The sequence below is a fragment of the Calidris pugnax genome, unplaced genomic scaffold, assembly GCF_001431845.1.
Source record: "Calidris pugnax isolate Ruff unplaced genomic scaffold, ASM143184v1 scaffold172, whole genome shotgun sequence".
Classification (NCBI taxonomy): domain Eukaryota; kingdom Metazoa; phylum Chordata; class Aves; order Charadriiformes; family Scolopacidae; genus Calidris; species Calidris pugnax.
Window position 1 is genome coordinate 1429725 of NW_015090897.1, and position 23699 is coordinate 1453423.

Here is a 23699-nt window from a genome sequence, read left to right on the forward strand (position 1 = left end):
GACCTTTCTTACAACCTGGTGGTAAGATGAGTGAGAAAAAGATGAGTGATTTGGTAGAAACAGCCTAATTTCCTTAGTGACACACACAGGAGCAAGGCTTGTAAGACCAGATACTGTGAGATAAATGGGCCTTGGGAATTCATAATTGTACAATGTCCCACCCAACTTGGGTCTCAGTGGAGAAACCACCAATGACGGTCACTTTCCAAAGGGACATCTGGAAGCATGGCTGCTGCTGTTTCGCTCCTGCAACCACTTGATGAGTGAATCATTTACTCGGGACACGAGAGGACTGTCCTCTCAGTTATGAAGTTATGAAGTTATGTCTTCCACTTCCCCAGATAGTACATTGGCCACCAGGTTTGGTGCTTTGGTCTCCTGTTTAGGTTGTCTCACTGGGCACCATAAAATATGAGCCAGCCAGCCACAGGAGAGTGTGGCACTGTGGCCTAGAAATTAGAGATGCTTGGATGGATTCAGGCTCTCAAGGTTATGTCAGCTCTTACCTGAGGGCATTTAATGTGAACCATGAGAAAATGTTAAACACACCCATCCTACTTTTTTCTTCTATAATTTTAAAGAGAACTGGATGCCCATTCTTAGCCAAAGACTCTGGAATTTGAATATTTCTGATCCCCTTTTTCTAAGTTGTGGAAATTGGTCAGAGTTCAGACTCGTAGAAAACCGTTTTTGGTTGGTGGTTTTTTGGTTTTGGTTTTTTTTGCCTAGTTACTCTCCTGTCCAGCTTGTAGATATTTTTTTGGGTGACTCCTCCAAGGTGTCTATTTCCCTTCCTGTCCATCCTGTATAGAGAAATTGGGCTTGGGCAGGTGACTTCCTGCTTTTGAAGGTCTGGGAGCTTGGAAATTATGTCACTGCACCACTGTCTTTGGTTCCAAAGTAATTTCTCTGTTTCAGGGCACTGCTGTTGCAAACCCAACTAGTTATTCTGCTGTTGGACATGGAGGTCTGGCCAGAGCTCCCACACGCTGCAAAATTTTCTGCCTCAGGCCAGAAGCTTTGCTTATAGTCTCTGTTTTCCAATGTCTGGAGTTATAGGTAAAATGGAATTAGACAAGGCAATATGGGTGAAGCTTTATTACTTGTAACTTCCTTATGAAATCAAATTTGATCTTTCTCTGTGACTAGAAGATTTTGAAGAGCTCATTTGTATTTGTTCAGCTCTTCTTTTGTGAACGTTGCCTCTCTCTGCTCCCTGGATGTGCAGCAGGGAATTTGCTCTCACTGAACGGAATGATTAAAAAACAAGACTTCAGTGAAAAAAGTTCTGCTGGAAAATGCAGTAGTTTTTCAAGTAGTAAGTGTTGGTTCACTATGGTGCAGTTTGTGGGAGCTGGGAGCTGTGAGCTCCTGCCAGGCTTCTAAAAAGCAAACCAGATGCCTGTTTGCTCGAGAATGCTGAGGTTTTTGTGTGACCTGTCCTTACAGGGGCTGGAGGGGGGGGAAACAGAGCTGAGTTCTATAAAGTTGTTAAAGCATCAATTTCATAACTTTTTAAACACTTTTCTAGAATAAATTAAAATCTTTTGCTTGCTCAAACACTATGATACTTTCTGTTTGAAGTGCAATTGTGTATACCTGCCCTCTGTATGTACAGCTGCCTCATTAACCCTTTATTTAGTCACATTAATTATAAAAGTGACATAGGTTATTAATAGGATTATCCTCTTGGGCTGAGTGTGGAGTTTTGCTTTAATGCTGAATATATAATACTGCCCTAAATTCCTTGACACTTGCAGCAAATAGCTACTTCTCAATTTTAGTCAAGAGAATTTCTGCTGTCAGATCCAGCCATTGCCCTCATATTAAAACCCCTGCTTTTTCATATTACCATCTCTGCACTGCAATCAAAGCTGGATCTGGCTTTCATATTCACCCTGCAATTTTTTGTAAAAGCACACCAATACCCTTACAACAACCAGCTCTCACATGCTGACTGACAGATAACTACCTCTCCCTTCTCTTAGATGCTACTTTGTTCCAGTAAAAGAAGAAAAAAACCCCCAAGAAATACTTTAATCAAATCATGTGTGTTGTATTTCTTATCTATAACATATTTAAAATAATCCAGTATGCTCATTCTGCAGGCAGAAAGTTATTTTATGAAATATTTTACCTATTGATTCTAAAACTGTAAATCTGACATTAAGGTAGATACTTATTATTTCTCTCTTTTTTCCTGTCATTAATTTTCACAAACCTGAGATTGTTCTTTGAAGGATTCCAGCACTTTATTTTATTTTTGTTCTTCACATCCCTATGAGGATTTTTTTTGCTGAGAATCTCTTCCAAAGCCCTCTCATTTTAAGGGGAAAAGGCAATTCCCAAATACACCATATCACAGGAAAAATGCAAATTTAATGCATATCTCTGCCTCTACCCACTGTTGGCTCAGCACCAAGGATCAGACAGGACCTTTGGGTTTGTCCTTCTCTGTGTGTGTGTCATGAACTGACATAGCTGCTGGACACTTTCCAACCTGTTTTATGTACTAAGCCAGATATCAATGGAGATAAATACAATATATGTTGGGTTGAGTTAACAACTGCTAATTTTGTTTCACATAAACAGTACTGTAGTTAACTGAAAGATAATTCTGCAAAGCCTGTTTTGTCTAAGCTGGTTTTACCTTCTCCATTGCTCTCCTCTGGATATTTGTGTATAATGCAAATAGAGCTTTATGAAGAGATTATTTAAATCGCATGGGGTTGTAATTTCACTTTTCCCATTGAAATTCTAGTGTAACAGCAGGTTTGGACAAACTGTCAGACCTTCTCTGTGCTAGAAAGCTCTCAGCTCTTTTTTTTCTTTCTGTGTTTTCCTGGGTGTTTTCAATATCAAGCTATTTGGGCAACTATAAATTCCTTTAAGCTCAGAGTCTTTGGAAGACACACGAAATTTTTCTGGTGTTATGGTTGATAACCAGACCTTACCCACAGTTTATCCCTAGCCAGGTGATACCTTTTGTGGATGGCTTCTTCTTCCTCATAACACAAGGGCTCTGCAGCCCTGCCCAAGATTTACTGGGCTTTTTTCTCACTGATCCAAGGCGCTGCCCCAGTTGAGGGGGTGAGGGCTGTGTAAGTGACATACCCTATGGAGGGACACAGGCATATACGTATATCCATATACATGCTGTGCAATCTTCTATGGTTCTCCCTTGTAGTAAACCCTTTCCCTAATCTCTTCTAGGGTGATTAGGTAAAAACTACAGGCATGTAGCTACAACACATAGGCAGGAATATGGAGAGCAGGAACTCAGTGTATATCATCTCATTTCCAGCTTTTAGGGACACCGAGTTATTACCAATTTCAGGATGTTCATGTAAATCACAGAAATCCCTTCCTTAAGTTATTCTCCTCTTTCCTCTATGCTCTCCCATATTACTGTCTCCTTGTATGTGTGACCAGAGGGAAGACTTAATGGTGAATGCCCATATACATAAATTTTACATAGAGGTAAACTGGCATTGGGTTCGTAAGTTTAGTTGTAACTTTAGATTAACACAAAACTGTTGAAGGATGAAAGAATCTCTTCCTTTGAAAACCACATATGTTTCACGGGTTCTTTTGGTAAAATAGAGGATTCTTTTTTGAAAACTTGTTCTTGTACCACTGCCACGAGTGTTTTACCTCCTGCATAGCTGTTGTAATCCCTACAAAAGTATTGATAGGATAATTATAACATTACGCAAACTCACAGCTTTCCAGCTGCATTATACATGTTTGTACATCCATTGGAAAATTTTTGAGATCCATCGGACAGGACAGTATTAAAGTCAATCTGAAAGAACACAAAAAAATATATTAAAAATATACCACAGAAAAGCCATAGGACTGCACGGAATGAATGCATGAAAACTCTGGTAGTCATTAGAAATAGAAGAAAATACATTTTTTCCTTAAACTTTTGAAATAGGTGCACACACTTCACTCTCTCAGCCTAGTATGATGATGTGAAAAAAAATTATTACAGATTTTCAGAAAAACAACTTTTTCAGTAGGGTTACCTAACTTTAGAGAAGTCCGAAGGAATGAAACAACAACATGAGTGTTGGGTTTTTTTTTATGCTACAGCAGAATTATTGTACGGTTGCAGTATTTCAAATCCTTGACAGAAAATTTACCCAGATTTGCAAGAATTTCATAATGGATGTCAGCTGCAAATCATAGTGGTGAGGCAATTTATGTGTTATTGTCCTAAAATGAGGTGCCTGAATTGTCAACAAAAAGATTTAAGATAACATTTTCTGATACTGATGGTAGCCTGAAATATGCCTGTAATTTTGAACTGCAGCAGTGTTTCACGTTAGTCCTGATCCTTCCTGTGAAATCCTTTGCACCTTATAGGCAAAAGAAATATTTGTACATTTTACATCAATACAATAACTTATCTTTAGAGTGACACTTCTCAGTGGAATGAGAAAGAAGAATATAAGAAGGAAAGGCACACATTTTCCCTCACTGGCCATATTTAGGTGTCTGTTCATCATTCAAGGTCATGGTTGTGCCTTTCCTCTTGCTAGAAAATCACTTGTATGAAATTTTGGCCCATATTCATTTATCACAGAATCACAGAATTGTAGTGGTTGGAAGGGACCTCAGAGATCGAGTCCAACCACAAAATCAGTTCAGTTGATAGAATTTTCTCCCAAAACCTGAGGGGCTTGAGTTCAATTCCTTATACATAAGGCTCTTCTAGAACAACAAGTTCTAGGATCCTCCTCTCTTAAACCCATTCCCGGGTTTTGCTGTTGAGGCTGAAGGAAAGTGGCCACTTGGTGGCCGTATATTTCTTTTACCCTATTTTTTTTCCTCTCCAAAGCTTCTTGGTTCCTTCCTATAGCTTGTGTTTAGCCTCCAGGGACAGAGCTACAGGGTGAGAGTCCGAGGAGGGACCTCAGACCCAGGCCCTATTCCTATGCTACTAGAAGTGGTTCCAAATGCAAAATCTGGCGAGTAGGTTAATAACGTGGCAAGTCATTTTAGAGAAAAGGCAGCTGGACTTCACTTTGTGCTTCAGTAAATATTCTAGTATGTTTTAGTATTTATTCAATCAGGAACTATAACCTTCTTATTATTTTCTTGTCTGAATTGTTACAATACAAATAGGGAAGGAGGAGACACTGGGGAATGAAAGGAAAAAAGCAAATTTAAAAAACTTCATTTTCTTTCTTTTGATATCAGCACATTAGCAATTAGCATGTCTCACTTCCTCAAAAGCTTAACTGCCTTAAATTCATGTAACTAGATGTCAATTACATGATTTTAAGTGTTTCAGAAATTGTAATAGGTCTTAATTACATCATGAGAATATAAACTTTCTGGGTCCATAAGTAACACAGGAGCTATCTGGCATCTGCTTTCATGGCAACTAATGTCTGTTTATATAATTTAATATTATAATATTTGGATTTTTTTCCCCTATTTAATGTGACCATGAACTTGGTCTGAGTTGTAGTGGAGCTGCAACCCAGAGCTGCTGCAGTTTGGTGGTGGTGCCTACACTCTGCCTGGTGTGTATCTGGAGGGAGTAGGGCGAGGAGGAGGAGTTGTTTGGTCAGAGCAGAACAACCACCAGCGCCTCTCAGGGTGACTCAGACAGTCTGGAGATAATGGATTTAGCTCTACTTTCTACTTGGGTCCACAGAAGCAATCCTTTTTACTTGCTTTCCATCTTTTTCAAGTGATAGAATGTGTGTTGTGACACTGAAGAATTATGTTGCCAGATGGGCAGGCTGACCTCCTTTTGGATATACTTTTTTTGAAAAGTGTAACAGTTTTCACAAGTAGGTCACTGTATTAATACCAAATCTATATTATATCTAATGGACCATTAGTATACTTATATACAATGTGTTTCTCCTTAAATCAGGTTTTTAAATATAGTGGTGAAATGCTTACTAATTTCTGTAATAATAAAAGAGAAAAGGAAAGAAGTAGCATAACTAGATTCTGTCAATACTCATGATGGCTGCTTACAGCTTCTTAAACCTTTTCAAAAGTTTACTGTCCATTTTTCTCTCCATCTCCAGCAGTAAGAGAACTATTATTTAAATGTTGCCCTTCCTGAAACAGGTCATGTTTCCATGTTGAAGTGCAACCACAATATCCAAATAGGTGAAAAAAGAGAATTAACATTGGATTGTCATGGCATGGGAGGCTACAGCGTGTAGGCCAGTTCAGACTGTAATTAGGTTATAATACTCCAGGATTATTTTCTCTGTCCCTGCTCCTCTAGGCTCAGTATCTGTGTTTCAAAATAGGAAAGGTACTTTTTAAATTATTTTTACTATGTGCATACCTAATGAGATCACTTTTATTTTAGTATTAACAACGATAAATAATGATGATAAAGTTCTATTTTCCACACTCATGACTACTTTAGTGATAGTCCTGCATGACTAGCAATTCAAGCTATCCGTTAGAAGCTCAAAATTGTACCTAAGAATTGCTGTCTGGAAAAAAAAAATCATTTCATTGGAGACTCACCTGATGGAATAAAGTACATTCCCATTTTTGAAAATTCGCAACAACTTATTATCTGTCGTAACTTCATGAAAGTTGGCACCTTTTTCATTAGCAAAGAACAAATCAGGTTTCCAAATTGAATCCAGCATGGATGGGTCTAAGTCTAAAGAGTCATCTGGATATTCACTGTACGCCAGGCGCGGATCGTTCCAGTTCTGACGGAGAAAGATGTTCACCCGGTAATCCTGCATGAAAGGGAAAACAAGCAACGCTTTATCAAGCACGGGGATTTAGCTTTTATTTCATTTCTTAGCGATGTAATCCCCTGTCCATCTGTGGATGACAAAAGAATTACACAGCTGAATGCCAGCATGATACCTGTTTGTATCAGTGGGGATGCAATGGAGAAGAATAAAGATGCATTTCAGGGCAATTGAAAAAATCCCAAGCTAAGGAAACCCAGCCTCCACGTACAGCTCATATAACTCCACATAACTCTACCCCTACAGCAAAAATAAAAATGAAAGCAGCATAAAAGAATTTTTATGGAATTACCTTTTTCTGTCCAGTTCCTGGTGGGACATTCCTACTTCCCTATCTTAGACAGTGAGAACCTGTCCCACCTTAAGGGAAGTCAAATTAATTTATTTTTTCGTTCTCTAATCCTAACATATTTTAGACCCACCACTTAGATTTCCTATGTCTCGGTTCCCTGTTGAAAATTTTGTGAGCAGTAACTTGCCTCACAGCTGTCTGAGGAGGACACGTCTTCCTCCTCTGCTCAAATACAGAGGAGATCATATATAAGATCTTATAATAAATTAGCTTAGGTAGAAGTGGAGTCGCCTTAATTCCTACAGATAGTCCTGTCTTAATCAAGGAAGCTTTTATGGAAAAGATAAGTGGGATACCTCAAACTTCTAGAAGTCATTTTGAAGTTGTATATGCTCTCTGTCAGAGACAATATTGTATTTATGGCTGCATGCTTAAAACTTTACCACTCTAAAAGATGAAAATACTTGTTTCTAAATAAAACTAAATATTAGCATCTCGTTACATTATATCAAGAACAGGGAGACACTGAGCATAAGGACATAGGGACTACAATTTTATTGGCCATACTATGATTTTCCTCATTATTTGCACTACTGCATTAATGGAAGAAGATAAAAATAACATAGAAACCAACATGTTAGGTGCAGAGGGGAAATGGGATCTGGTTCTCAGAGCTTATGTGACACTTCTGCATATAATAGAAGTAAATACCATCACTTGTTTACTATTTAAAAAGACAATGAAAATTAATTTTCAAAAGAAAACTTTTAAAGTCAGAAAAGGAAATGAACAGCTCAAGACTGAGCAACACAATTTGGCCAATAACTGTTTAAACTTGCACATTGTGAGCATGAAGCTTAACTGCTTTAAACAAGTAGGGTTGTTTGATGCAAACACAGACACCAGAATTAAACTGCCAGAATTGATTTGTTTTCCTGCAAGAGGATTACTCTTCTCACGTGCTACTTGCCTGGAGGGGTCACTTCTAGCTCTGTGCTGGGGAGGTTCCTCAAGGGGAGAGAGAAACCATCATTTAAGTTTGGTAGCTTTCAGAGCCTCTTCTATATACCTCAACCATTGTCAGAATGTCTGCTGGACCCTGGTCCTGTGGAATGAGATCGCTACATGGGTCTGCACATTAGGTAACCCAATTACTTTGGGTAAATTGATGGAATTTCCTTAGTTTTCCTTTATGTATCTGAAATTTTTGGTCCAGACTAAAAGCTATTCAGCTAATGATTTCAATATGCCTTCGCTCTATAGACATTCAAGTATTTAAATTTAAGTAAGCCCCTCAAAGTGATAAATCGTTGTCTATGCAAGTTACCAATGACATTGTGAAATCAAAGTAGCAGAAGACCCTTGAAATTCACATTGATATTTGAGAAAAGTAAATAAAGTCTGTGTGATCTGATGGATTCCCCTGTATTTCCTCTTGCTTAATAGTTGCAACTCCATGGTTACATAGATAATTTATGGTGAGGCCTCATCTGTAGTCATACATGTTCAGAAAAACAGTATATAGAAGAAGGTCTGGAAAAGTATGATCTAGGACTGGACAGGACAGCCAGTTCCATGAGTGTAAACAGGAAAAGTTTGATTTCTTTAAACTAGTAATACAAAGGACTTGCATTATGACTTGGTTGTGATCTGTAAATGTATCAAAGAGTAAACACTAGAGGGAGAAACCATTTAAAATCTAAGAACAAGAACATCCTTAATTATCAATAAATTTAGGCTCGACTGAAATGGCTCGGTTTTTGGCTTGTCATGCTAATAAACATTGGTGATCTTTTCACTGACATGACTTATTAATGCAAATAAGGGGACTTATCTTTATTTTTTATTACATCTTTGCATTATTACAGGTCTGAACTGCAGCACGGAGAGTGCATATATCTATGCTGTGTGGCAGCTCAATTAATGAGTAGAAAAAAATTTGCAACAGACTCCGTGCTCCACCATTAACTGCAAGTCATTAATCTGTCAGAGATTTACCATAGCAGCTGAAGAGAAATTAACTGTGATTTAAATTGATCACTGAGTACTTAACTTTAATTGACACCTCAAATCTGTGTCAGAGTAACAAGATTTGACTAATGCCAAACATCCCTAAGAACATGCTTTTCTGTGCTGAATCGCTGCAGGGCATTCCTTACAAGAAGCCATGGAGATATGGTCTTAATTACAGTAAAGACTTTGTCTGACTCACAGAATTCTTCCCGATGATCTGTCTCTACATAATTCCACAGGTGGAAGCTCTCTCTCCAGAAGTGATTTTGGCAGTGGTTAAAACTGAGGATTATTTTATTGTTCTCACTCTGGAATTACAGAACCCATAGAGAGGCTGTGGTACTGTGGTAAGAAGAACTTTGTGAATTTTCTGAAGGATTCCTCCCTAAGAAAGGAATGTCTTCATCGATGGACCTGAGGAGAAAATTTTCCTCTTGCAATTTTGTGTTTTAATCCTGTGACTTGCAATTTTGCCATGTTAAGGGCAAGTATGCAGTTCCATACATGAAGACATAGAAAACTTTCCTGTCTAGTCCTGCCTCAAGTTAGTTGGCCAAGAGCTTTGTTGGTGATTAGGATCTCTGGAGTTGAGCCCTTGTGGGCTGAGGAAAAGCTGGTTCGGTTTCTGCATAAAAACTCTAATCTCAGATTGGTTTGGAAATGGTGGTTTCTCTTACCCACTCTGTTAAGTAGGATGGGCCAGATGGGTTGGGGATTTGGGTGAGGACTAACTTGCCTCTCATCTCAGAAAGCTTTAGGAAATTGTTTTGAGCTATTCAGAAAAGATTGTTGATGGATTTTGGATGAAGAGCACTCTTCTTCTTTGTCCATGGATGTATAAAAGCAGATTTTTAAGGTGTTCATTAATATTTTGAATCTTTGTATGTTTGCTTTGGTTTTTGTTTAGTTTTGTTTGTTTTTCTTATGCTTCTGAACTACTGGGTAGCCAGGTGGGATGTCCTGTTGTTAAAGTTTTATTATAATTTTGCCTGATTCCTTTGCAGAGTGCCCAGCAATACTCATATTGAAGTCAATAGAACCAGAATTTACTTGGCAAAGAACTAGCTAAAACTAGGAATTCATAATTGCTGTTATGTCAGACATCTCAGATTCCCTTACAAAGTCAAAATTCAGAGTTCAGCAGCTAAATATGTAGGCTACTTTGCACCAAGTGCTCTTCCCAGTGTTGTCACCTGCTGCCATAACCTTTCTTTTATTCTGGGTTGAGTAATATCTCATTTTCCATCCCTGCTAATGGTCAGGAGGATGAGAACTGCTCTGCCACTCCTCCAGTTCAGTCGTTCCCTTACTGAAAGCAGGGAGCCTCTTACAGGATGCTTCTTAGGACAGAGCTATTAGTCTTTGCCATTCAACCTGTAGCTAAAAGAAGAATATAGTCAGTAGTTTATGTGGGGACTGCTTGATTTTTAGCTCTCTCCCTCATCTCTATTACAAGAACTCAAAATCTGTTGAATTCAAGAGTCTGCTACAAAATCTACTTATTTTTTGTAGGTTTTAGGATGGAAACATTGCAAAATGGGCAGGTTTACTTGATTGCAGTGTTGTTTTTTTTCTGGTTTACTATCAGTAGCAATGGCTGGATTTTAGTTTCTGTGCTCAAAAATAATTATCATATCAAAAGTCACAGCTAGTTAATATCTAGGGTGTTTACTTTTTAAAAATTTAATTAAACACAGTACTGACACAGTGTATAATAATGTTTGTCACAGCTCGTACTGCATGTCCTAGAATATTTATTAATTGAAGGATGAGTATACTGCTTCCATTCTTAATGGAAGTTGTGTGTTCCCAACTCCTAATGCATTGCACTAAAATCACATTTTGCAACTTGTTCGATGTAATTGCTTTTTTAAGCTTTAGCTCAGGGGCTTTTAAAATGTTTGCACTTTTGAGCCGTAGTATAAGGGATTAGATGAAAATGGACATGACAATTACATGAACAAACATCATGCACTAAGCCCCTGCCTTCATTTGTCTTTGCTGTGTTCTCAGTTGACAAAATGTTCTGGGTATTTTTCTGCAGACAAATGTGTCCCTGAAGAGGCTTTTGCTCCAACAGCAGGAGGTATTTCTTGCTAAGTGAAGACTTGAGTTTTTCTGTGATTATTCGTTTGTTCAGATGAATTTTTGGTGCTATATATTCCGTGTTGTTATTAATACATTTCCTATGCTCGCACTTAGGATATGACTGGTTTCAATGAGTGACTGAATGGGCTAATGGTAGAAATTGAAAACCATGTATTTGAAATCATCCTCTGTTTCACCTCCTCAGGGAAACATAATGAAATTAATCAGACATGAATTTGGGAATTCCACACTAACTTTCCCTGCAGCCTTTCTTATATTGGTGGGTAAAAGTGACATTGTATAGAATAGGGTGAGAAGGATAAAATAAAAGCTCAAGTCCAGAAGGGCCCTGTCTGCAGCAGCTCAAACACCTGCTCACAGCCTCCTACAAGAAAGCCCTCAAGGAGGTAGCTGGCTACTTTTTTTTTCTGGGAAAGGAAGATATGGGCTTAAATTTGCCCCCAGGCTTCGATCATGTCTTGTAGAGACTTGCCCAGAAGTGACAGCCTGTAGATCCCTGTCCAGAGACATCTGCCCGGGGGGATGCAGATGGGAGGGTTGTACCTCCTGGGGTGTGATGGTTAAATCCCTGCAGGCACAAAGGAGCGAGCTCTGGAGGGAGAGAAGGTGCAGAACCCAGTTTCTGTGCTGCAGGAGATGCTGAGGGGCTGCTGAGGTGGTGACTGAGACAGGTTCTGAAGTCACATTTTGTGCTCTTGAAGAAACTAATAGGTTTGGTATTGTGTGAATTGGCATTACCATCTAGAAGGATTTAGGGGAAAAAAACAGAAGAGATCTGGCACCATAATTATGGAATCATAGAATTATATGATTCTAAATGAAAGAGAGCTGGCACCATTGTTGTAATGCCAGTAAGGACACAGGGAGGGGCATGTCAGTAAAAACACCTATCAGCCCACACCTCTCTGTGACCCTATCGGCTTCTAAAGAAAATTAAAGCCTGAATCACAGTCTCATCAAACTAGTTGTTCTACCACTGTTAATTGCCATATTTGATAGCGTGTGCTGTGATTTCCCTTTGGAAAAGGAAAAAGGCTGCGTGGAAAACAGATTCCTACAAGCTCTTTTGACATATTGTATAATTTTACTGTTTAATTTTAAAGCATTCTAAAATTGTTTCAACGTTTTGGGATATGACTCAGGATATGCCTTTGCAGTATGGATTTGAAATATATGTAAAAAAAAAAATCTGAGTGCACAGCTCTTTCACGCTGAGTGATTACTTTGGCTATTGTAATTAAAAATGCACACCCGGAGTGCATGGAGTTCCAAGTATTCGGCACAGAATGAAGACGTGAGAGCAGAACTGAATTTTTAAATGATGCCAGAACAACTCAAATTTATTCAAGGAAAGAATTTCAAGGTTAATGCTTCATGTAAGGTGTTTGTGCTGGAGTACTTTTCCAGCACATACTTACCAGACTCAAGAACAGAAATTGGGAACAAAAGTGAGTCTGAAAATCCTTTATTTTCTTAATTCAGGTTCAGTTAACAGTTATTCTAAAGTTGATGGTAGCTTTTATTTCTGCCAACAAAATGTTAGTAAATTGCAGGTTCATGCAAAAATGAGGGAGAAAGGCTACATTCTTACAGAGATAGATGGGGATTTACAGACTTAACTCCTATTAGCGTTAATGGGAGTTAAGGACAAAATCCCCATATATCATGATGAGATTAATTTCTGTTGCTTAAATACACATCATGAGGCAGATGCACTAAAGATTTGAAAAATTATTTCTTTTGGCCTAGTCTTTGATTTTTATTTTTTTTAACAGTGTCTTTACTTTGGTATCTGTGTCCCTATAAATTAAAGCAGCATCATGAGTGTGACATAATCATAACCTCAATGTAATTCATTTTCTTGTATCATTGCAAAAAAATATGAACCTTTAAAAAGAGCACACCTCAGAAAATGTAAACAGAGCTATGTGGCGATGCCACAATCTGATTTTCACAGATCCTCGGATTTTCTATAATAGTGACTGAGCAGATCTCAGCTTGCAAATCAGTTCTCTTCACAGCTTTTTGTGGGTAATGCTGTAATTGCTACAGCAGGCTACAGACTTCTAGCAACGGCTAAAACCAGAGAGCTGCTATTCAAACAGATTGAGAAGACTAATACAAAAATGGAAAAGTAAGAGAGAAAATGCTGGAGGGGATGGGAGCAATGCCATAGGCTTTTGTAATGCAGTCTAAATCGTGGCTTTTCCTCTAAGAGAAATAAAGCAGTTGGAGAAAGCAGACCCAATGGAAACAAGCACAGGGAAGAGGAAATAAGAGGTGTGAACTTTTCTCCAACTTTTCTAGAACCAGATCAGATGGGTGTAGGTAATCACAGGATGTACAAGTTTGGCCTAAGGCTCAGTCTACCTTGGAATGGGGGAGAGAAAGATTCTGGAAGAACCTTTCATAAGGGCTGGGATGTAAAGAAACCATTTGGGTTTTGGGCTGAATTAGAACCAGTGGTGAATATGACTATACAGGAAATTTGTCTGCAATCACAAGGGCTGGCTCTGATGATGTAGGATGTCCCTTCTAGTCCTCCCTAGTACTTGCAATACGTGGCTATGGGGAAATGGAAAATCTGGAATCTTTAGATTAAGCTCTTCAACTTTCTGTATTGTACAAAGTATTTTCTAAAACCTTTAAGAATGTTTGTTAAAATGAATCAGAGAGAATGAGAAAACTATTTCCTATAGTATATCTGGAAGATCTGATTGTTAACACCTATCCTGGTCAATATTATCTATTTTAGATAAAACACAATGATTACTCCTAGGCTTAGAGTACTAAGGCAACTGTGGTCCTGTATTTAGTTTTTTCTTCAAATGAGGTAAAAACCATTTGAAGCCAGGTTTTCCTTAATGTAAGCAAGAATTTAAGCAAACATTGCCCAGCACACAAGTGTAGGACTAGCACTGCTGCCTGTTCTCTAGGCCTGTGAAACAGCCTCTGACTGATATGCTCTAAAATGTTTACAGCATTACTTGTACCTGAATTTGGTATAGACAGTTGTGTTTGCTCTGACTTCCCAGTCCTGGGAGAGATGTCAGAAGACACTATAGGCATATGGTGGTGGCTAATGGCTAATTTTGTGGTTGCTGATTATTTATATTAATTGTGTTATATTAATTTCATGTAATGAAATAGTAATTTTATCCTGGGCTCCCCCATTTTTTTAATCTCCCTCTATTATTTAAGACTTCTAAATCCTTAGAGGAAAAATGAATATTAGCAACATGTAAAAAAATTAAACACTGGACCTGGGTTTTCCGTTATAGGGATGAAGCAGTGAGAGTTTTACTTTAGAAAATGAGTGTGAAATCCTTGCTTTGTGAATATTGTCAGACATATACAGGTCTGGTACTACCATTCTGCTCAATAACATGGAGAGATTGGCAAGGCTGGGCCCTAAGTGGTGCTGATGGTGGAAGTTTCTTTAAGGGAGTTTTAAATTATGTGGTTTACTTTTTTTCTGCCTCCTCAGAACATACGTGATATAAATTAAATTCCTTATGTGATCACTGAAAATTACCTCAGTTTAACTAGAATCACACCAAGAGGTGATTTTCTCCACTATGAACCATCTGATTTGTCTTTTGAGATAAAGAAAGAGAATATGAAGTAACTGAAACGCATACTCTAAAGAAGTTGAAAGAAATGTAAAAAATAAGAAAACAGAAAGAAAGAACCAATCTACAGAGCTAACAAGCTGTAAACCAAATTACTTCTTTTTGGTTTGGCTGTGGATGCTTGCCTGAAAGCTGATTCCTGCTGCGCACTGTAAGTTCCCATTGAGCACTGATAAAATCCTTTCCCCTAACAAGAACTATAAAGTCCAATAATGTAAAGCTGGCGCCGGGCTATTTTGCAGCCGATCTTGGCTTTTTTTAACCCTTTGATTTTTTGGCCGTGTTTTCTGCGTTATACATAACTGAGGCAGCAGAGGGAGCTCAAAGATTTTGGTCATCAGTGAGAAAACGAGAGAACCAGAGAGACAGGGAGAGAGAGACTGAGAGTGCCAGGACCAATTGCAAGGACAGTGAAGGGCATGGCTTGATGTACTCGGACTTTTTTAAATAATTATATGCATATGCCATTATTCAACTGGTAGTTTTAAATACTAGCGAGACTTTGAGGTACCACTTGGACAGGTTTTATTTTGCACTTGTTGCTTACTTAAGCTTATTGGAAAAGAGGTATTTATCGAGAATATCAAAGTCTTTTTTGAATCTAATAAATTGTTCTATATGTAAAGATTTAGAATAAATATTGAGCCATTGGTATCTGAAATTTAAAGTCTATAGTAGATAAAATTGGTAAGATAGTGATAATTGGTAGCATACTGAACCACAGAGAGTTTACTGTTGTACAACAACGCAGAAATTCTGTTTAGAAAGGAACGCAAGATGGGTTTGATTGCAATTTTAAGATAGAAAGATTTTCATGTTTTACAGTAGATGTTCATCTTCAGTGTTGGGAAGAACTAGAGCTAATAAAGTACACAGTTGAAAGTCCTATCTACACAAAAGCTTTTTTTCTTTTGCAAAGGAAGAGGAGAGTCTCTGAGAGGTGAACAGCTGCTGACCATAAGCAAAAGTCTGGTTTGAACTGTATCAGTGAACCCATTATAAACAGAATACCAGCATCGTGAAGGCAGAATTTGTCCTAAGGTTAAGGTTGTGCTTAATTGCCCAGTATTTGAATGTGTATAATTGATAGTCAGAAAGTTATGATATCACAGGGGTAAAAGAAACATGGTGGGACAACTCACACGACTCGAGGATTGCAATGGATGGTTATAGGCTGTTTCTTAAAGACAGGCAGGGAAGAAGAAGAGTCATGCTTTCTGTTAAGGAGAACCTTGAATGTATAGAAGTAAATGACAGAGATTGTGGAAGCTCCATCAAATGCCTCTGGGTCAAGATCAGAGGGGTCATCTCCAAGAGAGATGTTACAGTAGGCATTGGCTTACGTCACCCCCATCTACAAGAAGGGCTTAAAGGAGGATCCAGGAAACTATAAGCCCATCAGTCCTAATTCAGTCCCTGGGAAAGTTATGGAACGAATCCTCCTGGGAGCTCTCACAAGTCAAATGAAGCACACAACTGGGAAAAGCTGGCATGGGTTCACCAAGGGCAAATCGTGCTTGACAAACCTGATCACCTTCCTCGACGGAGTAACCTGCTCGGTCGATGGAGGGTGAGCAGTGGACAATTCTCTGTATCATACTGCCCCGGAGCTATTTGTAACAGATCAGGCTGTGGTCTATCTCAACTGTTGTAATTCACTTTCAAGGCAACACAGAGAAGAATGTGATTTCATTAGAAGACAAAAGTATAGTACTACATTACTAAGCTGTACTGAAAGGATTTATTTATAATTCTCATTCTTTGGAGAGAAAATACACTTGAGATGTGAACTCAGGCATCCTCTTCCCAAATTCAGGATAATGTTTTTAAGTGGTAGCAACTTCAGTTTTTTTAATATCCTTTTTATATTGATCTCACTGCTGGATCTTTGTGCTTTCCTGACCCTGTGGTCGATCTCCCGCTTTGCACCATTTTCACCCATACGGCCATTAAAAAGTAGCTGTGGAGCACTATTCTAATCATGTGGGCATTGCTTAATCCTCTGATTGAACCTGAATAAATCTCCCTGGATGCCATGTCAATCTGTTTGGGATTTGCAATCTGGCAAGTCACCCAAATGCAAGTTAAAGTGATTTTCTACCTGAAAAAAAAAATCATGGGCAGCACCTACCCCTGTGTTTCAAGGCAAGTAAAGATCAGGCAGCTGTGAACATCACTTTGGAGACAGGGGGCATAAATATTTGACTTTATGTTATTGATTTCCTAACTACAGGTCCTTGGTTACATTCAGAGGTCTCATTTTTGCTCTTACTGGTAATTCAGAAGGATGGCATTTTCTTAGTTGGATTCCTTTATCTTGTCTTTTTTTTTTTTCTTTTTTCTTGCTATACCAATTATTTTTATTCTGTGTTCTGTCATTCCAAGTATGTATACTGACCCCTGAAATTGTTGGGATTTCAATTTATTGTATATGGATCTTACAAACTCCCATAGACTTTCTTTCACCTCTCTGTATGTTAACCCTCTCTGTCCCCAAATTACCACGGAACTGTTTTCAACACGTGAGGCACTTGTATGGAGAAAGAATGACTATATCTCCTCTCTCACTAAATTTAAGTGAGTAAATCTGTGCTCCAAATTATTAGCAGATATGTTTCACTTGTTAAATAGGATTATCCAAGTTATTTTTATAGGTTCATAGTTCAATATTTAGTTTTATTACCTTTAGACTTTAGTCTCCCTTTCTCCTTATTTCCTTTGTACAGTCTCTTTGTACTCTTATCTTCTGCCTTTTTTTAATAGACATTAGTTATAAAAGTATATACAAAAAGTGTGCAATCCATTCATATTTACCCTGTTCTTAGAATTCATAATGAAATATTCTATTATCTCTCTGCAGTAGCTCTATGGAAGACGGACTTTTAAAACAAAGTAGGCATCCCCATATGCACTGTATATAATGTAATTATAACATATTCTTAACAGAGCAACATAATGAAGTAACATTTGTGAGGTTAGAAATGTGGAACACTGTAGAAAGTAATGCCTATCTAATTGAAAATAGTGAGTTCATTACAGCTGTCAGATAAAACTTATGGAAAAAGAAAAACCCTAACCCTTGGCTTTACTTGTGTGTCTGATGGCATAATGATGGATTTTCTGTTAGAAAAAAATCAATTGCCAAATTAAACGTTCTCACTGTCTGCTCTCAGAAGTGGATTCCCTTCTTCATTTAGTTCCAGGTGAAGAGAAGCCCTAGCTGGCTTTTGAGCTCATTGAACATATTTATCTTGAACTTTAAACACTTTGTTTGGGGTAAAATATCTTACCATGGTTGTCTCTGCAATGGATCCGAAGCTGTTTATAAATATGTTGCATGTGACATTAACTGGAGGGCCTGAAAAAGAGGAAAAAACAACAGTTCCAGTGTCACTGTTTATTGAATGACTGTAAAATAGAAACCATTATGGAACAGTGTTTATAGGCTTAAGAGGAAATAATGCTCCACTCGCAACTTATTTAATGCAAAATTAAATTGAATGGTTTCTAATATTTTTCCTTTTGATTTTTCTCAAAGGTACACTGGTTGACAAGCTAGTTCTAGCAATAAAAGGAGAAAGTTCATTATAAACTTGGTTGACAAGCTAGCAATAAAAGGAGAAAGTTCATTATAAACTTGCACAGATGATTCTATGCAAGAAAATCAATACCCCGTTTGAAATATATAGTAAAAAATATTTTAAAGTGCATTTCAGTGAGCCATGTATGTCATTTCTTACAGCAATTAAGGGAAAAAGTGACCTTTTTCACTCAAGGCAGCTGCTACCTTTAATGTTATCTGTCATCACTGATAACAGAAATATATTATTGCTGCTCTTATCTCTACTGCTTACAGCAACAAATGTGGATAAGGAAGAATGACTTAGATTCTATTCTCATTTCTCTTAAGTCCACAAATCGGTTAAGAATCCATTTAAACTGAATTTTCTGTTACCGTGGGTCTTCAGTCAACTGTTGTTCTGCCTTATCTTGCGTTTGTGAAGCATCAGTAGTGGCAGAGCAGTCAGTACGATAACAGAACAATGAATCATCTCTTCAGGGAAAAGGTTTTAAATTATTTCTCTGAAAGTCTCTGTAAAAATGGCATTATGGTGGAGCATGCTAATTTCTCCAGTATTTCTTATCAATTCCAGTCTGTGTACAGAGAAAACAAAGTGTTTCCATCTCAAAGTTTTTCTGCCACCTTCCTGCACCTTGATGCTCTTACCTCAATGACCCAGTTCAGCACTGGAGAACCTGGTTTCTTTTTGCAGGTGTAAGCAGTCGCTAATAATAAAGACCTAGATCTGGAATTTGAAGACTGGTCTTACAAAGCCTTATATAATATTTCCCTTTTTTAGGGCTGCAGAAGTAAAAACCTCCTCTGCTGCTGTGGGTGGTTTGCAACTAAGAAAATTTAATGTGACCAACGAACTTGGTGTTTAAAAACTTGAAGAATCAGAACATCCATAAAGTATTCTGCCAACAGGAGACAGCTTGGAACATCCAGCTTTCCTTCCTCAAGGCAATAATTGTTGTGAAGTACTGTATGGCAATGGCAGCAAAACATCACTACGTGTGTGTCAGTCATTGTAACACACAGGATTATGTGCACGGAGAGGAATTCTCAGGTAAGGAGGTATCACTCTGCAGTCACTTTGACACTCTTTGCACTTTGATACTCGGTTAATTATTTAGAGCTGTTGAGCATATCTGACATTTCTTTGAATTCAGTAAAATCTTGACATTGACAACACCTGAAAGGGATCAAGGAAGAAATAAAAAGCTGGGCAACAACAAAGGCAGAGTCGCTAAAAACTCTCAGGGAGAATATTATACTTCCTGGCTATGTTAGATAATTTATTTGCAAGGCAGCTTTGCTTTCACATGCTTTCATGTTGTAATACTTGTCATCTTTTCAAATTTGGCGTGATACAGTCTTGTTTAAAATTGCACTATGCTTTAAAGTGTAAGTTTGCTGTATCAACAAGCATAGTTTCTTTTATAAAGAAAAAGCTCTAAATCACTGTAAGACTGATGCTTCATTTCAAAAGCAGCATTACAAAAAAAGTTAACAGGTATTTAAAGGAGAAGCTAAAAGCAGCTTGCATATAGATTAGACATTACTGTGTTGAGAGTGAAAAGGAACTTCCCGAAACACGGTCAAAAAGAAGCATAAAGGAAGCTGTTAAAACTGGAAGTCATATTCAAACACAGCAACTTGGGCAAGTTGAACATAGATTAAAGACACGGGGGGAAAAATAGAGCTTAAACTCACTGGAGACAGAAAAGCTAACAATGATAACTACCTGCAAGGTGTTAAAAATAGAATGCTGCCAAGATCTGGAAGGTGAAGTCAAGGGAAGACGATTAAGATATAAAAGCATCCATGAAAGTGAAGAAGGTCAGAGCAGAAAAAAACGAAATGAAGTCTTTGTAGCAGCATTTGTCTCCAATCACTGGCTCTGTCAAACACCGGAGCCGCTCTGGTGGAAGACTTGTATGAGGACTGTAGAAGACATTTCAGACTAAGTGAACAGAAACAAACTGACAGGCTGCGGTGATATCAAGCCATACGTTACAAAAATTTTTGCAAAATTGTGGAAATCTGAATCCCCGTGAGTCAGGTGTCACCTGTGTCAGTTATTTTTATCAGGGGAAATGTGTACCGTGTCCAGAAAGTATAACTTGAATTAAAAAAGCAAACCAGATTCCAGGTATGATGGTGGATGACATAGATAATGAACTTTGTCCCTGTAAACCTTACCTCTACACCAGTCAAACTGGTGGAAATTTGAAGCTGTATGATTAAGAGAGATGGATTAATGTTATTTTTGCTGAAGTAACATCTTCAGAATTCCTTATCCAAAGGCAAAGCACTCATACAAAATATATAATTATGTGTTATTGACAAAGATTAATTATGATTAACAGATGGTAGTTAAAAGTCTTGTTTACACAGAAGTTTTATTGGAAGTGCAAATGACTTAAAATGATTGTCTGAATTCTCTTACCAGTTCTCATTCTGTTTCTTTAAAACTGTTGCCCAAAAAAGCATTAGGCACCAGCACTTGTTCCAGACTAATAAAACTAGCCAGAAAGTGGCAAAGTCACTTGAGGAGATACTTATTCTTAGTGATGGATCTGAATCATTCTGGGCAGATTTGTTCAAACTGCATAGCTGTCTAGAAGATTTAGAATGTGCACTTTTTGAAAAAGAACAATGTCAAATTAGGTTTTGTCTCTTTAAATTTTAGTAGTTACAAAACAAGGCTCTAAGTCTTTTGAATTATACGTTCAAGAAGTACCGTGTTGAACTTGTAATCTCTGAACCATCTGCCTGTTCTTCACCGTAGCCCTGTAGAAGATTGTGATTGCATGGTGTCCATGACAAACTCCAAAATCCAGTCCCCCAAATAAACTGCTAAGGAGTAAACTCCTCATTTTTAAACACTTGTTTGTAGGACTCAGGAGACCCAAAGAAGGAAGGAGAAAGCCTGCAATGCCTACACTTTGCCTGAGGTTGTCTTCTGCTCAGCACAGCTTTACCTTAGGTTGAACCTGCAGTTTGCACACAAAAGACTATACTGCAGTAACACCTCAAGGCAACTTTAATAAGGAACAAAAGTAATTTAAGAGCTACCATTCATCTAAGAAAATAATTTGAGAAATACAACATTTTGCATTATTTTGCAAATACTGTTTGATACATTAATCCTCCAGGAAGCCAGACACTGGAGCATTCTTCAAAGTAGTTCTGGCAAGGAAAGTCCAAGGGACTTATACTGTGTGGTCATCAGGGACATTGATCACTGCTTTGATCACAGGTAAATCTTTTTGGGATGTGTTTGAATTTCCAGTGCATGTTTATAATTTTCTGAAAAATATCAGCACCGCAAACTTATTAAAAACAAAGCATTTCTAGCTGCAGTAAATCCTGGGTGTAGTAAGTTTATGTATTCAGCAGCAACTGTTTATGGCTTACTGATGGGAAGTAATTTGACAAACAATTTACTTGGTCCTTATGAATCAGTCTGGGCAAATTATGGCAAAACCAGCAAATAGAAATTGCTTTAGAGTCATAACCATTGAAGTTTCTGGGATTTGGAGATGTCAAAAAACTATAAACTTTAGTGCTGAATAAGAATTAAGATGGAAAGGTGGAGACAGATGACTTAGAGGAGGAAGGGCTGTCTGCTTGAAGGAAAATTTTTGTAGTAAACAAGGAGTAAAACCTGCCTTATAGTGAAATGTTAGAGCAAAGAGAATGTCTTGGACTCAAGAAGATAAGTGGAGGCAGCCAAGGCAAAGTAAGAATAATGTCATCTTAAATCACAATGGGCTTATTCTTTAAAAATAATTATATTCTGGAGACTTTAAAGATTGATAACTTGATTTAAAGATGGAGAAATAGAGTTAAATATAGTTCCACTCTATTATTGGAATTTGAGTTCTGAAAAATAGAATAGTAAAATTTACCTAAACTTCTCAGACTGCAAAAGTTAGAATGAGTGGTATTTGTTTGTACAATAGTTTTTTTATTTGTATAATAATATAGTTTGTATAACCATTCATTAAATGCTCTACTTTAGCATGTCCAAGTCAGGATAATATGGTTTGTGCACAGATATCTGCCTTGGCAGATATAATCATCGCATTTGCAAACTTAGGTCTTCCAACCTTCTTTGAATCTCCTTTGTCGTCTTTGAATCTCCTTTCTGATAAATGCATAAAAGAGACAGTTTCTGTCACTGAGAACCTGCAGTTTCAGTGGAGAACTGAGAACAGGGAAAGGAACAAGAGGAAAGATGGTCCCTTTTGCCGCTTCAAAGCACAACAGGGACACAGGAGTGAGGAATCTAATTTGGTGATAGATTTCGTACTAAGGTAAGCTCTTTTGAGTTTGACTGTGATGGTCAGATCATTAACACACTCTTCCTTTTGGTTAGGATCAGGCAGATATGAGGATTTGGCCTCATTTTCACAGAATTTACTTTCTGGAGTACTTCAGGCTATGGTAGTCTGAGGTGGGAATTTGAATCCATTAACAAGCATTTCAGAAAAGATAAAAAAAAAAAAACAAAAAAAACACTGAAAAAAAATGAAATACTGAAATTTTAGGTTTGAAATTACCTTTGAAATTTGGTCTGATCCTTGCATCGTAGCCTGACATCCTCCCCATTAGCTTGTCCAGGAAATCAGAGGGTGACATTGGCATGCTGCGAGATCGTGCACTGTCTGTCTCCTTCGTGGCTACCAAGCTGCCAGCAAGGAAAAACAAACACGGGAGAAAACAGAGCAAAACACTTTGTTAGAGATTTTCTTACAGAAACTTTAATTTTACACAGTGCATCACTTAGTTCATTCTTGTATGAACAGGAAAATGGGAAAACTGAGATTGCCTTTCAAGCCAGTTTATGCTTCAAAAATAGTTATAACAAAGAAATGGAAACAGTACATTCTTTTTATATCAGTCATTTTATATAAAAATCTGTTTTGCTAAGCTGCATAGTTATAGGTTGCTGTTGCCTCTTGCACAGGATTTCTGGAGATTAATAGCACTCCCAGTCCACATTAATCAACCCATGATCACAGAGTTAATAATGCCAGCTACACAAATGGCTGTGAAAGTGGAATGTCATAATTTGGAGTCTGAGATGTTTAACTGGGTGCGGTGTAACAGAAGCTTAGATCAAAAAAAAAAAAGCAGTGAGGTTCTTTTATAGATTAGTACTATTACCACCAGTTTTTGTTTAGCCAATGCTTTATGTTAATGATATTTAAGCAGAATACAACATATCAAACAGTCTCTCGGCAAATTCTATTCTTTAACATTGACTTAGGGGTTTGTTTTCTGTTAAAACAAAAGTGACTGCTGTGGTGGTGAAAAAAACAAAC

General features: G+C 37.7%; 1 protein-coding gene across 1 annotated transcript in view; it reads right to left on the reverse strand.

The window, feature by feature from the left end:
• Positions 1–23068, reverse strand: part of GLRA3 (glycine receptor alpha 3) — a 75940-nt gene extending 52872 nt beyond the window's left edge. Inside the window, exons 1-4 of the mRNA XM_014948399.1 lie at positions 22935–23068; positions 18092–18159; positions 6514–6737; positions 3723–3805 (exon numbers count right to left, since the gene is read on the reverse strand). Coding sequence (XP_014803885.1) covers positions 3723–3805; positions 6514–6737; positions 18092–18159; positions 22935–23019 — 460 coding nt within the window. The 5' untranslated portion in view covers positions 23020–23068. The remainder of the gene's footprint in view (positions 1–3722; positions 3806–6513; positions 6738–18091; positions 18160–22934) is intronic.
• Positions 23069–23699: the final 631 nt, after the last annotated feature.